Below are 13,705 nucleotides of genomic sequence, written 5' to 3' on the forward strand. Positions count from 1 at the left end.
TCTTTCCCCGCTGAACACTGAGGCAGCATCTGAAGATTATTTTCATGATCAATTAAACTGCTAATTTCTTTGATAAATCGCTTTCTTGTGTCTCCATGTCGTTTTTCCAATAGTCAAAACCTCAAACCCTCAACAAAATGACTTAAATGATCAACTGATTAACTACATAATAGCCAATTAATTTTCTGTTAATCTTAAAATTGAGCAATAAAGCCTTTTACGTCAAAACCTACATAATGACGACACAAAACGAGTCAATGATTTCATTAAGTTTTAATCTCCTAGACCATTTGGTTTTGCACAATGTCTCCAGGTTCAGTCTGTCAGGACTGCTTTGTTTAGTGTCACAATAAGCCTCTTAATACAAAGTGTAGCTGGACAGACAGGTATGCAACAAATGACGAGCCCCAGCAGCCATCTCGTCCATCCCAGAGGACCTCGAGTTTCATCTCTGACCCTGGTGCGAATGTCGAAGTACCAAACACCTGATTCATTACATCCAGTTTAACACAGGTTAAAGGGAAACTCCACCGATTTTACACATCAGAGTATGTTTACAGGCGTTGGAGCATATGTGAGAAAAGTTGTATAAAGCCTGTTGTATCCACAGGGAGCTGTCGAAAATCTGATAAATTGCCTCAAGTGACGTAACTGAAGGCAACGTCAGCTGGGTCTGAAGATCACAGGTTTGGTAATGAAAAGAAATCTGGAGGTGAGGATTTACAGGTGATCTTATAGACCCCTCCTTATCTCTGCTTGAGGCCAGCACCTCGAGACTACGCTAGTCAGTACTACCCACAAGTTGCACTGTGGGTAAGAATGTGAAAATGTGTTCTGCTGCATCAATTTTTATTTTTTTTTTACTGTCCATTGTGAGTCACAATGAACAGTAAAAAAGATGGTGCAATGCTCATCGGTGGAGTACTCTTTAAAGTCAAAACTGGTTTCACCCAAATGAAACTCAAAGGCAAAGCTGAATCTTGGTCTTTTGTCACACATTAAGATGAATGTATGTTACATTAGTTTTACATTGTTCAACTGCCTCAAACTGGAGTGTTTTAATGTGCACGATGTTAGTTACAAGAGAGCAAGGGAGCTGAATCATACCAAATCACATTGACAGGATAAGAAACTTTTTTGCTCTTGTGACATTTATTTAACTTTATGAGAGTAGTTATGACCTTGGGCTGCAAACCTTTTCCAAAAGTAAAACACAGGAGTTATGAACACCAGGAACCAGATGGTTTCTTGCTTTACAAAAGCATCTTGAGACCCACTCGCACATCTCGTCCTCTCTCGCTCTCTATGGCTGGTCATCCAGTCAGAAATACGTAAAAACAGCATTTACAATATTCATATATACAAATATATAATGTTTATACACTCACTCAGACACACAGACACATACAGTCAGGAAAAAAAAAAAAAACTGTGACAGAAGTGTGTTTTACATTTAAGAATCATACTGGGGCACAGTTCACTGAACTGTTGCTCGTCAGCTGTGCACTGACCTTTTCACCTCCATGACTAACTGAATGGACTCTCCCCACTTGCTCCGCTGCATTGACTCCTCTTGCTGTCATGATGTATTGTGTAGCATCTCATCAAGCTACTTTACTAGCCAGAGCTTGTCTCTCATGACAGCTCTGTCATCAAACTGCGTCAGATTAGTTTTTACTCTCTCAAGTTGCTCGTGTTGATACAATGTTCTGCTTCACTGGCCCTTGATGGGTGTGTACCCGTCTGTATACCCATCAGTGTTTTTACAGCTTTGTGGGAAAAGGAGCAGCAAGTGGTTCAACACCAGCACAAACTCCAATCGTTAGGACAGCTCCGTCTACAAATGACTTCACAGTGCAATGGCAGTTTTTGTTAAGACAAATGTATATAAAAATGCATCCATCTGTGCTATTTCTATCTGTCAATCTGTTTTTAAGAGCAAGTCGCAAATCTAGGAGTACTTGTTCATTTCACGAGGAAACTGTAAACACGAACGATTCCATAACTTTTCTCACCCCCAACATCATATGTGGCTGATCCGCTACTCTTTGGCCTTTTAGAGTACGAAATAGCTGCTATGGCAACTATTGTGTTATCTCATACCCCTCCCTAAACTTTCCAAAGCCTCCCTCCTTCTGTTTAAGGAATAAACTACTGACTCTTTGAAGACGGATGTAACCCAAAACAGAATTAGTCACTGCCTGCAACTTCCCTCCACCCACTTCTCTTCTGCAGCGCTCGACACACATACACACACACAAAAAATCGGTTCCATAGCTCACCCTAGTCACATAATACTGTTTCTGAACCCCTTAAACTTTAGTATCTGCCTTTATTTTTCTGTGTGCATATATCTACAGGTGTGTGTGTGTGTGTAGAGAGGGAGGACCACCACGACTTATTTTGGGATTCACGCAACACCACTTCTCAGCGAGTGTTTCTTGCATAAACAATAAAAGAAGCAGGTGGGTGGGGCTGAGTGTATCCTTTAGTGAATCTGCCTTTTCCAGGAGGAGAAGAAAACCAAATTCCTGTATTTTGGGATCAAACACATCACTACACTCTCTCCCAAGTTCAGTACCTGCTTGAAAATGTAACATGATTGTGTGTCTGTGGCTCGAGTTAAGTGTGTGAGCTGTTTCTTTTTTTTTCTCGTTACTGTTTTTTTTTTTTTTTGCGCTCCTCCCTCCCAGTGATCCACTTGTCTGTCTATCCATCCATTCATCCATCCCTCCCTCCCATGCAGTCTCCATCACACGCTCAGCAGCCAGAAGAAGAAGAAGATGGCCACGAGCAGGAAGAGGGAGTCTTGCCAGTTGTTATTGCCGTTGTTGAGGTTACCGTTCCCTTGGTGATCACCTGCATACTGATCTAATGGTAGAGAAGAAGGATGGTAAAGGTTGTCACTGCAGTGTCTCAGGCAGATGGTGTGTTTGCATCTAAACTCTGTCACTTAAATGAAGCCATTTTCTCCCTCTAATTATCAAAACAACCTTCTCACAATAACATGAAACTTTGAATTTAACTCTGTCTTTTCTGCTCATGCTCACCCACTTCAGTCATTTTTACTAGTTTCCAGCTATTTCTGAATGATGGGTGAGAGCAGCAGGGGACACTGCTTTTTATAACTATACTATAAAACTATGAAATTTAATAAAACAGTTTTTAAGGGTTGAACACCATGTAAGCGTAATATCAACTGGATATGGAGGGTCTTCCAGCTAGATCTGGACACAGGGCCGCTCTTAATGTGAGCTCAGACAGAACATGAGGTGAGTTTTGGAAATGGCACGATTGTATATGAAGTTAAAGTTTGACCGGAGCAGCTCAAAGTGAGCTGAAAATGTTTCAACTTGAGTTCAGGTTTTGTTCTCACACTGCAGCTTCATGAATGTGCCTCAGAAGCGAACGGACGTGTGAGCGAAAAGGAGAGAGTGGAGGGAGATTACAGGTTCATGGTGAGTTTTGAGTTCAGTCAGAGGCTGTGTTGAATACAAAACATTCACAAAAGCAACCTCCCATACAGAGGGTGTCAGTTTCTAGCTAGCTAACAGCTAACGTCTGCACAGTCTGTACATTGTTTCAGGAAAAAAAATTTGACCTGCACAAATGGTCCAGGATCAAATTCATGCACACAACATGCAGCAGTTGTCATTTCCAGCTTCTAACTGTGGTTTGATGGTGCATATTACTAAACATATGTGTAATTCTTCAAATCACTACAATGACAGACTGGAGCCTCAAGACATGAGGGCTGGTTTTCTAGTCATTCAAAGCGAGACGACGTGATTTGTTCTGACCTGCATGAGCCGCACTGAGCCATATCTGGCTTATGTAGCCACAGCTTTGTGTGTTTACCTGCTCTGTGAAAAGGGTCGTTGGTGTTGAAGACTGTGGTGAAGAAGCCAAAGGGGAAAGCACCGATGCCAAAAGACATGTGAAAGCCAGTGTCCCCGAAACCCTGGAACATCTGTACATGGAGAAAACCAAAGTTAAAGCTTCAGAACTACAGAAAACATGTCCAGATAATACTATAATTATGAGCAGCGAAAAAGCCTGTGAGTAGAAACCGACTCACCCCGCCTCTGCTCTCTGGCTCTGTTCTCTGTCCCTGAGGCCGAGGTGGAGTTTTCAACCTGAACAACAACAAAATCTGTCATTCGTAAGGCAACTGTAAAGCTAGCACATAAACACTCGCACACAAAGACACAAACACTCAGCGTACCTGGGGTCCTCCTGGCTGGAGCTCCCTCTGCCGTACAGTGGGATGACTTTCTCTCTGCTGATTCCAGCTTTACATACAGGACACTGCTGCCTGCTGGGCCGTGTCTCTAGCCACTGAGAGGGGAAACGGAGAGAAAGATGTCAAAATGTTTATAATACAGATCAGGTAAATCCCTTTCCACTGTGTTCCTACGGCGAACCAAGCCTGACTGTCTAAACACTGGGTTCAGTGCCAAATAAAAATCAAAGGCGTAAACTGCATTTTCTGAGAAAAGCTGCGATCGTTTGGAGATTTATCCTTGTGGTTATCACCTAAAGCACAACAAAGAACGTCTCCTGTGGAGCATCACCCCAGCAGCACATTCACAACAAAAGCTTTCAACTGATTAATAGTAAGATCTTATTTAACCAAATGGGGCTGTAATAAAATTGTATTTATAGCTGAATGTGTGTATTCACTGAGCTGTGCGCAGCTCTACTTGGCGAAGTGGTGAGTAGCAGAGAAAGCTGCAGGAAACAGATGCATTAAGTGCATTAGCGTGTTTAAGCTGCACTAAGTCAACTGACAGGTGTAGTTTCCACGCTGAGGTTACATCACAACCCCCTGATTACACTTCTCTTAACATGCAGGAGGCGACGGCTCCGCAGCGGCCCACTCACACTGGAGTGTGTGTGTGTGTGTGTGTGTGTGTGTGTGTGTGTGTGTGTGTGTGTGTGTGGGCGTGTGTAGACCCTGCTTGACTGACAGCTCCTTCACTTCCCTGCCGTGTCTATCTGCTCTGTCGTTAACATCGACTCATGACCCCAGATGATGAGAAGTGGCCATAGCGTGGATACTAGTTGTAGTGCAGTGCAGTGACGGAGCAACGAGAGATTTGAAAGATTTGAGAGTACTCAGTGCAGAGCAAAGCTGTGCTGCAGTTTGTAGTCTGCCAGTGTTGTACGGTGCAAAACAGACTAATGAGACACTGCTAGAATCACTGAATTTGCCATAAACACATCTCCAAAGTTCACTATTAAGCCGCTCAAGCAGTTTTTAATTTTTATGTTTGTAACAAAGTGACAGGAAACGCAAGGGAAAGCAACAAAAGTGCTCCCCTGCATTTGAACCAGGGAGCATTGGGGTGAAGAGATTACTGAATTGGGGCTGCAGCTAACATATTTTCATTATCAGTTATCATTTTATCTATAAAGTGTCTGAAAATGCCCATTACAATTTCCTAGAGCTGATGACACTAAAACACCAAACAGCAAAAAGCTGCAAATCCTCACATTTAAAAACGACTGGAACCTGAGGATGTTTGGTATTTCTGTTTGATAAATTGTTTACTGTCAAAATAGTTGGTCATTTATTTTCTGCCAACTAACTAATAATTTCACCATGAGACTGACCCATGATCAGCATGTATATTGAGTGAATTCCCAGCAGAGCTCCACCCAGCTTCTACCTGAGCAGAAGTTAAGTCAGAAAATTGAAAACATCAGTGTGGGTGTGCAGAGCTGTGACAAGTGTTACAATGCAAAAGAGCAACAGAGGAAATACTCACTTGATGAAGACAGGGCCAGCTGCAGAGACAGAGAGGAACAAAAGGATTAATTTGCATTCTAACAATAGCTCTGTTCTTTTAAAATGTCAGCTGCTTGCTTCGATAACACCACCAACATCCCTGCAGCTGGTTTATTAAGGGAATATGTATCAAATCAATCTCAGTGGATACAGTTGTTTGGGTAACTTAGTGCTGTGAAACTGGTCAGATTATGACCTATGAAAGCTCACTCCGCTAGAAGAACCTGTTCCTAACAAGACAGCTGATTAAACTCATCCCTGCTCCCCATCGATGCTATTAATTGGCTCCATCTGCTGTCAGCAGTTAGCAGAGTCGCGGCTGAGTCGCGGCCGGCCAGGCCGACCTGCTGCTGCATTGTGGGAGTCCAGGATGCAGGGTCGGGGGGTGGGGGGGGTGGGGGGGATGCTAAAACAAGTTGGCGTAAACACTGAGGGTTTTTTAGGAGACGGACAGTAATGACACAGAGGTGAATATTCCTACATCTTACACCTTATAGCTCTTTCCCGCCCACACAATCTAACAAAGGCAAAGTTTATTTTCACATCATGTCAGGAGCAAGAAGACGAAGCCCATTTCTACCCCAGAAAACTGGCTTCACCTCATCCTCCAAAATGCTTGCTGTGACCCTGCCCTCTATCCAATGTGAGCTTCACTTACTTTCTGTCTCCTCAGACACTGAACTGAGAGATTTGCGTTGAGCAGTGATGGCTGTCCAGCTCAGCTGATGTATCACTTAAAGTGATTCGTGTTTTGCGGGCAAGGAGTGAGTGTATCAGCCCCGATCCCTGAAAATGTTTTTAAATAGTAAGATATAAAAGAGTAGATGAATACGGTTAATGATCGTCATTTAGCTGATTTTCCTAAAACTGTGCATTATTTTCTTGAAAACACTACTTTATAATTCAGCAATCATCTTTCAACAGCTCAGTATTACCTACAGAAAAGTCACATTCGTCTCTGCTAAGAATCAAATGGATAAACTACAGTATTAAAGGTAAGTGAATGGATATTATGTGGAGGGGAAAAAAAAACAGCTGAAGCCCAGTTTTTTTCCTTTTGCAACCTTTAATTTTACCTAAGCTCAAGTATGGAAGCTCTAATCCTGCACCACAGCCCATAGCTTTGCCCTGGGACCTCAGTTAATTAGGACATGCTGCAGAGAGATGGACCTTCTGCATTATGTGAACAGAGCACTTTCCAAAATCCCAGGATGAACATGTTCCTGTCATTAAGTTTTTTTGTTTTGTTTTTTTTTGACTGAGAATATTGTTTAAGGCATAAATGGAAGCAAATACAGCCACTAGGTTTAACAGTGTACTCTGTAGCAACATCTGTAGCTGAAAACTAGTTTCATTTTCCTTTGAAGAGTCTCATTTTTGACTTCACCGTGTTCTTTATCTCTCAGTAGGCTTCTGTCACAGATCCCCTGTGAGAGACTTTGGCAGCAAAGTAACTTGGATCACACAGAGGAACAGGCAGGACTTGTGTCTGACACTTTCAGCACTTTCATAACCACAAAACATTCAAAACCTCCATCGCCTCGGGTCAACCTCACCAAACACCTAAACATGAACATGAACATAAAAACCAGCTGAGCCAAACAAACCATAAAGCTGTCAATCTGCAGGCTTTTACACACACACCAGGGCTCACAGCACGGCTCGGTGCGTACAGCATGAGTGTTATACCAGCTATCAAATTGCTGCTGAGAATGGCATTCCTGTGGATGCAAACGGGTGAACAAAGCGTAAGGCCCAGGCTAACATAACAACGCACATTCAGCTCTGATTAAACGTGGCCACACGTATAGCAGAGCTGAAAATAACTGCCTAGTTTCCAATAAGTGGCTCAACAACTGTTCAGCTAAGCCTGACTGTAGCGTGTACAGCCCCCTTGGTGTACCACAGTCTCCATTATGTGACCCCCACAAGTCTCATTGTCATAACATCATATTAGAATATGAATCTGAGCCTGGACAAGATTACAATCTGCTTAATGAGGTCTTCCTTATGATAATGAGGCGTTTACAGACAGACAGCAGCTGATGTTTTAGTAAACACCATGACTGGTGGTTGTTTTTGGCAACACAGACTCATCTTACATGTCAACAACAGCAACAGAAGAGTGTGTAACTTCCGCCCTCAGCTCTTCAGTAAAACTTGGCCATATTTGACGTCATTTGTAAAGAGTCGAAACTCCACAAGCACGTAGAAAAACAAACAGCTTCAGAGCACTGTAAGACTTTTCTCCCCTCTCCATGCACCTTGCAAGCAGGCGAAGTTTTCATGTGGTTAAAGCACAGGAGCAGTGTTGTTTCTCTGTTCAACTGCTATTAAAAAAAAATACTCAGGCAGCATTACAGATCGGTGTGAGGGTAATCAATAGTATCTTAACTGACACAATAATTAATTAAACAAACACCAATCGGCTGTGACTGAGTGTGCATGAAAAGCAGTTAGAGAGCTCATAGAGAAGTCAGAAGAGTTAGAGGTAAAATAATAAAAGGTTGAACAATCCAACTGATTTTTTTCTCAATTTATCACTTTGCTCATCAGATATCAGAAGACAGTGAAAAAGGTCTGTTACAATTTCACTCTAAACCACAAAGATATGCAGTTAACCATCATTCACGATCACATATAGTCATATTTGAGACGCTGGACTCAGACTAACCCTAACCCTAACCTCCCTGGGGAAAAACAAAACACCTTAACAACCATCAATTCCAGCATCACGGTCTCAAAATGATGTTAAAGTACAGTAACAATATCCATCTTTATATAATTAACATACACATCATCCACATCATAAGAACGCAGGAGGGAGCTGCTAAGGCTGAGGGGAACATCAGACAAATAAAGGTGGAAAAACATAACCTGCAAAACACCCGAAGGTCATGTATCTAACTAAACACAACACGACTCGTCTGTTAGCAGCTGCAGCGTTCTTTCTCCCAAAACCGTAAAGATGGATGTTACAGCGGCTGCAGCCTGAGACCACCTAAACCAACATGCCAATATTTAGAGGCATGTGACAAAATAACCTAAAGGTCCATTTAGTCGCTTTTGTTGGAGCTTTCGAGCACATTTAACAGTCTTAATCAGTGAATGGACAGTCACGAGATAATGATTACTCAGCTGTGAGGGGAAGTGATTTGCTGATGAAGACCATGACGGGTGGTTAAATGTAAAGCCGAAACAATTAGTTGATCAGTTGATTGACTGACATTAAAACAGCCAGCAACTGTTTTCATAACTGCTTGTCAATGTTTAACAAAACTGCTAAACTCTCTTTACTTTCAGCTTCTCGAATTTGCTGCTTTTCTTTTTATTCTGTGATAGAAAACTGAATATTTTTAAGTGTTTTGTTTTGTTTTTTTTTTTTATGTTGGTCAGTGAAAACAAAGCTGTTTGATTGGGTTGGGTTGGCTTTGAGTTAAAATGATTTTGTCACACAAATGGCAACCAATCATGAGCAAACTTCCATGTTCCAAAATATATCTGGTGACCTCTTGCCAGGACGTTAAAACAAGGACACGAGCAGCATTCATTTGAAAAACTACATGATAATCTTTAAACCAGTGTTTCCCAACCAAAGGGTTGTGACCCCCCACATGATCCCAAGATGACTGCAAGGGGTTACATGCTGATTAACAGGTCAAGAGAAAAGAAAACCCTAAATTATGTTGACTGCTTCCCCCAATCTTTGCCTTCTTTCTTCTACCTCCTGAAATCATACAGTGTGTGATGAGAGGTCACAGGTAGCAACTGTTTCATTTTAAGCAGTCAAAAGGCAGAAAGGCTGGGAGACACTGGTTTAAACCACTCTGCATGTAATGCAAATTCATTAAGATTATAGTCTTTATTGCAGGTTTTACATATGCAGACATGTCCACTTAAACTTTTCACCTGCCTTTTGTCCTCAGCCTTACAGTTAGAGGCTTGCTGGTGGTTACTATTAATGGACAAAGTAATTTTGCTCTCTCCATTGATTCCCCTGATGTTACTTTTCTATCTTTTCTTTCTTTCTAATTCTGTCTTAATGAGCTCTCCTGCAGCCATGGCCGACATCTGTGACGACAACACACACATGGATGCTCAAGTGGATTGTGAAGATGTCACGGGCTCATTAACCTCAAAGTATCAAAGTGACATTAATGTCTCTTCCACACAAATCATCCCTCAAATCACCCCCTTCATTTACTGTAATTTTCAAACTGAAATCTGATTGTTGGTGAAACACCAAGAGTTATGATGCAAAAAAAAGTGGTACTATAGTGCACAAGTGTGTGAAATTCAGAAGCATTTTTGTTGTACCAGCTCAGTCTTTTTATTTGTGAGCATTCTGGCAACAAACACTGGTTGTTTCTCTGCAGCTGAACTGATGGAGAAACACCAGATCAGCTGGCACGAAGTAGTAATCTGTGTCAAAGTTAAATGTCCAGTTGTGTTAAGTTCAGCTGAATATGAGCAGAGATAAGAGTTCACTGCCATCTGGCACAGAAAATGCATGTGACAGGTTCTGGGGAATTTGTGATTTAAAAATTACATTTAATATTTAATTTTCTAATTAAGTTGCAAACTTGAAGTTGCAGCAGGTGAACTGACGTCAACACCTTTCTTTGTTGCTGATAGTTTCATCATCACAGTTTCATCACATTGCACCCATATTGAGAGAGAGAACAGGGGGACACAGGTAACATGGCAACCAAATTACATCAGCCCATAACACAGGAGCTTCAATGCATGGTTGTGTAGCAACTGCACATGCTAGTGTCGGATGATTTCAGCAGAAATGCACCATTCAATTAACTAAATCATCAGCAAAACATAATTAGACCATATTAACATTCATGCACTGTTCCCTGGGAATCAGGATGTCAAACTCAAATTAGCCATTAGGGAGGCCACTAGAACGCTTGGTGGAAAACATTTATGTATATTTTTAACATTAAATTGCAGCCACAGACACTTCAAAGCTGAGCAACTTGTCTTTTCTTCTCCTTATTCCTGCACGTTTAGTAAAGACCTTCAGCTTCACATTGGATTCCTTGAGAACAACAACTTTCTCCTTGTAGATGAGACAGAAAGTCGTTACACTAACCTGTCCACCTTCCTCAAAACCGTCCGTCCCCCAGATCAATATTTATTTTAGGTTTAGAAACGTTGTTGTGTCAGATGCGCTGCTGCCACAGCTTAGTGCTCATCGTTAAAAGTTGCACAGCTACATGAAATTAAAACCCCATTTTTATGCTTTAACTTTCAGCCTTCCCCGAATATTAAATGATTATTTCAAAATAAAAAGACCGGGGTTTAATATCAGGTGGTTAAAAACGTTAAAGTGCATCACTGCCACCTGCTCTGCTGGAGTAAGGACCAGACTTCCTGCACCTCCCCTCTGAAAAAGACTTGATTCTTGTACATCAGTCTGGTTGCTCTCAAAAGCAAAACAAACTCCAGACTATTTCTGGAAGAAACAAATTACATGCTCCACTGACTAACACTCCATTTGGTCATGTTCACGTAACCCTGAGGGATTTTTCTGAGAAAAATCTAAAGGGTAAAAAATATTTAATTATGAACACAGGAGCATTTCCTGCTTCCTTAAACCCCATCTGTTTCTCTTCTCATGCCAAAACACGTGCACACCCATACAGGCCCAAACCCCCCCCCCCCCCCCCCCCCCCCCAAAAAAAAAAAAGACTAGCCTGACCAGTTGTGCACCAACAATGAGTTAAGAGAAGTTACATTTTCTCTTGACAAACCCTGTTATGACTTTTACTACTGATTACAACACCCTTGGGTTTGACTCCAGTCTGACACTCATGGCCTTAATCTCACATTAGCCTCAACCTGTGAGCGAGCACGGCCGTCAGTCAACACTCACAACTCATGAATGAGCCACAGACACGTCACTGAGAACATGTGTGCATTTTCAACACAAAGTGGTTTGAAGGCTGAGGCTTGCGCAACTCTTGATCAAAACCATGATAGGAGAAAGTACTAGAATCACAGCTGAAGTGCAACCTCAGGTTACAGCCTACAGTTCCTTTCAGTAATGAAATACTGTCACTGCTCTCCAGTAAAGATACTGCACTGTTTCCTAATGACCTCAAACATATAAAAACTTGCTGACTCAAACTGCTGATTTTGTCCAACCAACAGGACAAAAGCTAAAACAAAGGATATTCACTTTACAATGATATAAAACAACCGAAAGCATAAAATCCTCATACGAGACACTGGCACAAAGGAATATTAGGTGTTTTGCTTTATATAACTTAATATAATTCCCGTCAATTAATCACCTAATCATTCCAGCTCTACTTTAAACCTGACAGTGGCAAGTTGGGAGTGTTTGCTGCTGTGACTGACTGAAGACTGAGCTGATCTGAACGCTGCAAATGATCGACACATAGTTTTAACTGAAACGGCAAAGTTAATGTGTCACAGACAGTGTGAGTGAGTGAGCAGGGTGTGTGATCTATGATAGCACTGGCTGCAACTGTGACCTCTGACCTACAGTACATCAAACCAACTGGCCAAAGCAGACAACTACACAGGGGCCCAAAAGCCCCGGCTTTACTCCATATCATTTCTGTCAAATCAAATCAATAATTTGATTAATCACACATTTGTACCACTTGAGGTACAATATCAACTATAAATCCTTAATTTGCGGCCCTGGTCTCGACATCTAGTTTTAGGTGTCAGTTTATGTTGCGCCCATTTGTTCTAAAGTTGTTTTATAAAATAGTCTCTACAAGGCTCAGAAAACCTTGTGCAAAGTAGTATTGTTGCATTATAGAACAACTGCAGCAGTTGATTATCTTTATCATCAATACACCTGACCTGACCTGACCTGGTTATAATCTTTAATCAACTGATTGTTTGGTCTATAAAAGGGCAGAACACAGTGGAAAAATCATTATTCCTAAATGTAGAGTGGACATATCCAAACAGGTTTCTACCGTCTGGGCAACAAAGATGTTTTACTGCTGTAGAAAATGACAAAAACAGAAAAACTGAAACCAATGACATTTAAAAACTACTTAAATGATTAATCAATGTGTCAAAACTGTTGCCAATTAATTTTCTTGTCACTTTATTGATCAACTACTTTTTTCATCTCTGGAGTGCTGGTTCTGCTGAAGCAGACAGATGTAAAGGGGGAAATCTGCCCCTAAACCCCGGTTATCCACAGGAGATCTGTGAAGGAATATGTTAAAGTTTCGCTTCCATACTTATTAAATAGAAATACTTCATCTTTCGTCAAATATATTACTCGGAGGGCCACAGTTAATTCGCTTTGTCCCTGTCACCGTCCTTCATAATGCGGAGACATCCGCCCGGTTAAAGCGAGTCGTTGGGTGCGATTACGCCGTCAAATTAACTCAAACTGACGGTAAAAAGGAGGCCGCGCACACGGCAAAGCCACACTCCGGTCCGGTGGGCTGAACCGACACACAAACAACCACCTCCACACAGCAAAACTACCCCTCTCTCCCCGCCTCGTCTCCTACCAGAACAAGTGGCCGCACATACTGATGACAGCGTCCCTGGCCGTGTCCAAACAAATGTTGCACTCGAAGGTGGCCCGGTCCCGCTCCCGTTCGCCCTCCCCGCTGCCGCTGCCGCCCGACCCGTCGTTGCTGCTCTCCCCGGCCGGGAATCCTCCTCTGCTGGCCGGGCTGCCGTCACTCGAGGACCGGGGATTCGCGGCCGCCATAATATTTACTACACAAGCAAAAAAAAAAAGGAAGGTAAAGCACCGACCTGACCCAACCCACAAGGGCCCGAGTCGAGCTAACGTTGACGGTTAGTCAGAGGTAACGACAAGTGTCGCCGAAGCAACCGGCAGTGCCGCTGTAGCTCTACCTGCATGAAGACTTCCGCTTCCGGAAAAACAAGAGG

The 13,705-nt window shown here is 42.2% G+C and overlaps 1 protein-coding gene across 1 annotated transcript; it reads right to left on the reverse strand.

Moving 5' to 3' along the window:
* Positions 1-258: 258 nt before the first annotated feature.
* Positions 259-13,687, reverse strand: rnf5 (ring finger protein 5). The gene is made up of 6 exons (XM_071500403.1): positions 13,315-13,687; positions 5,772-5,790; positions 4,226-4,338; positions 4,079-4,136; positions 3,859-3,970; positions 259-2,871 (listed from the first exon to the last, which is right to left on the reverse strand). Exons 1-6 carry the CDS (start codon positions 13,518-13,520, stop codon positions 2,753-2,755), a joined length of 627 nt encoding a protein of 208 aa, XP_071356504.1. The 5' UTR covers positions 13,521-13,687; the 3' UTR covers positions 259-2,752.
* Between the last annotated feature and the right edge of the window lie 18 nt (positions 13,688-13,705).

Source organism: Trachinotus anak, unplaced genomic scaffold (assembly GCF_046630095.1).
Source record: "Trachinotus anak isolate AG129_WGS33_773 ecotype Australia unplaced genomic scaffold, CSIRO_AGI_Tana_v1 ptg000016l, whole genome shotgun sequence".
Classification (NCBI taxonomy): Eukaryota; Metazoa; Chordata; class Actinopteri; order Carangiformes; family Carangidae; genus Trachinotus; species Trachinotus anak.

What these genes read in the sequence shown, in the direction of transcription:
- rnf5 (XM_071500403.1), bottom strand. Translation starts at nt 13,520, where the DNA reads ATGGCGGCCGCGAATCCCCGGTCCTCGAGTGACGGCAGCCCGGCCAGC. An exon ending in TCCAGCCAGGAGGACCCCAG is followed by an intron (nt 4,137 to 4,225) that starts GTACGCTGAGTG and finishes GTTGTTGTTCAG; the next exon opens with GTTGAAAACTCCACCTCGGC. An exon ending in CGACCCTTTTCACAGAGCAG is followed by an intron (nt 2,872 to 3,858) that starts GTAAACACACAA and finishes CTCTACCATTAG; the next exon opens with ATCAGTATGCAGGTGATCAC.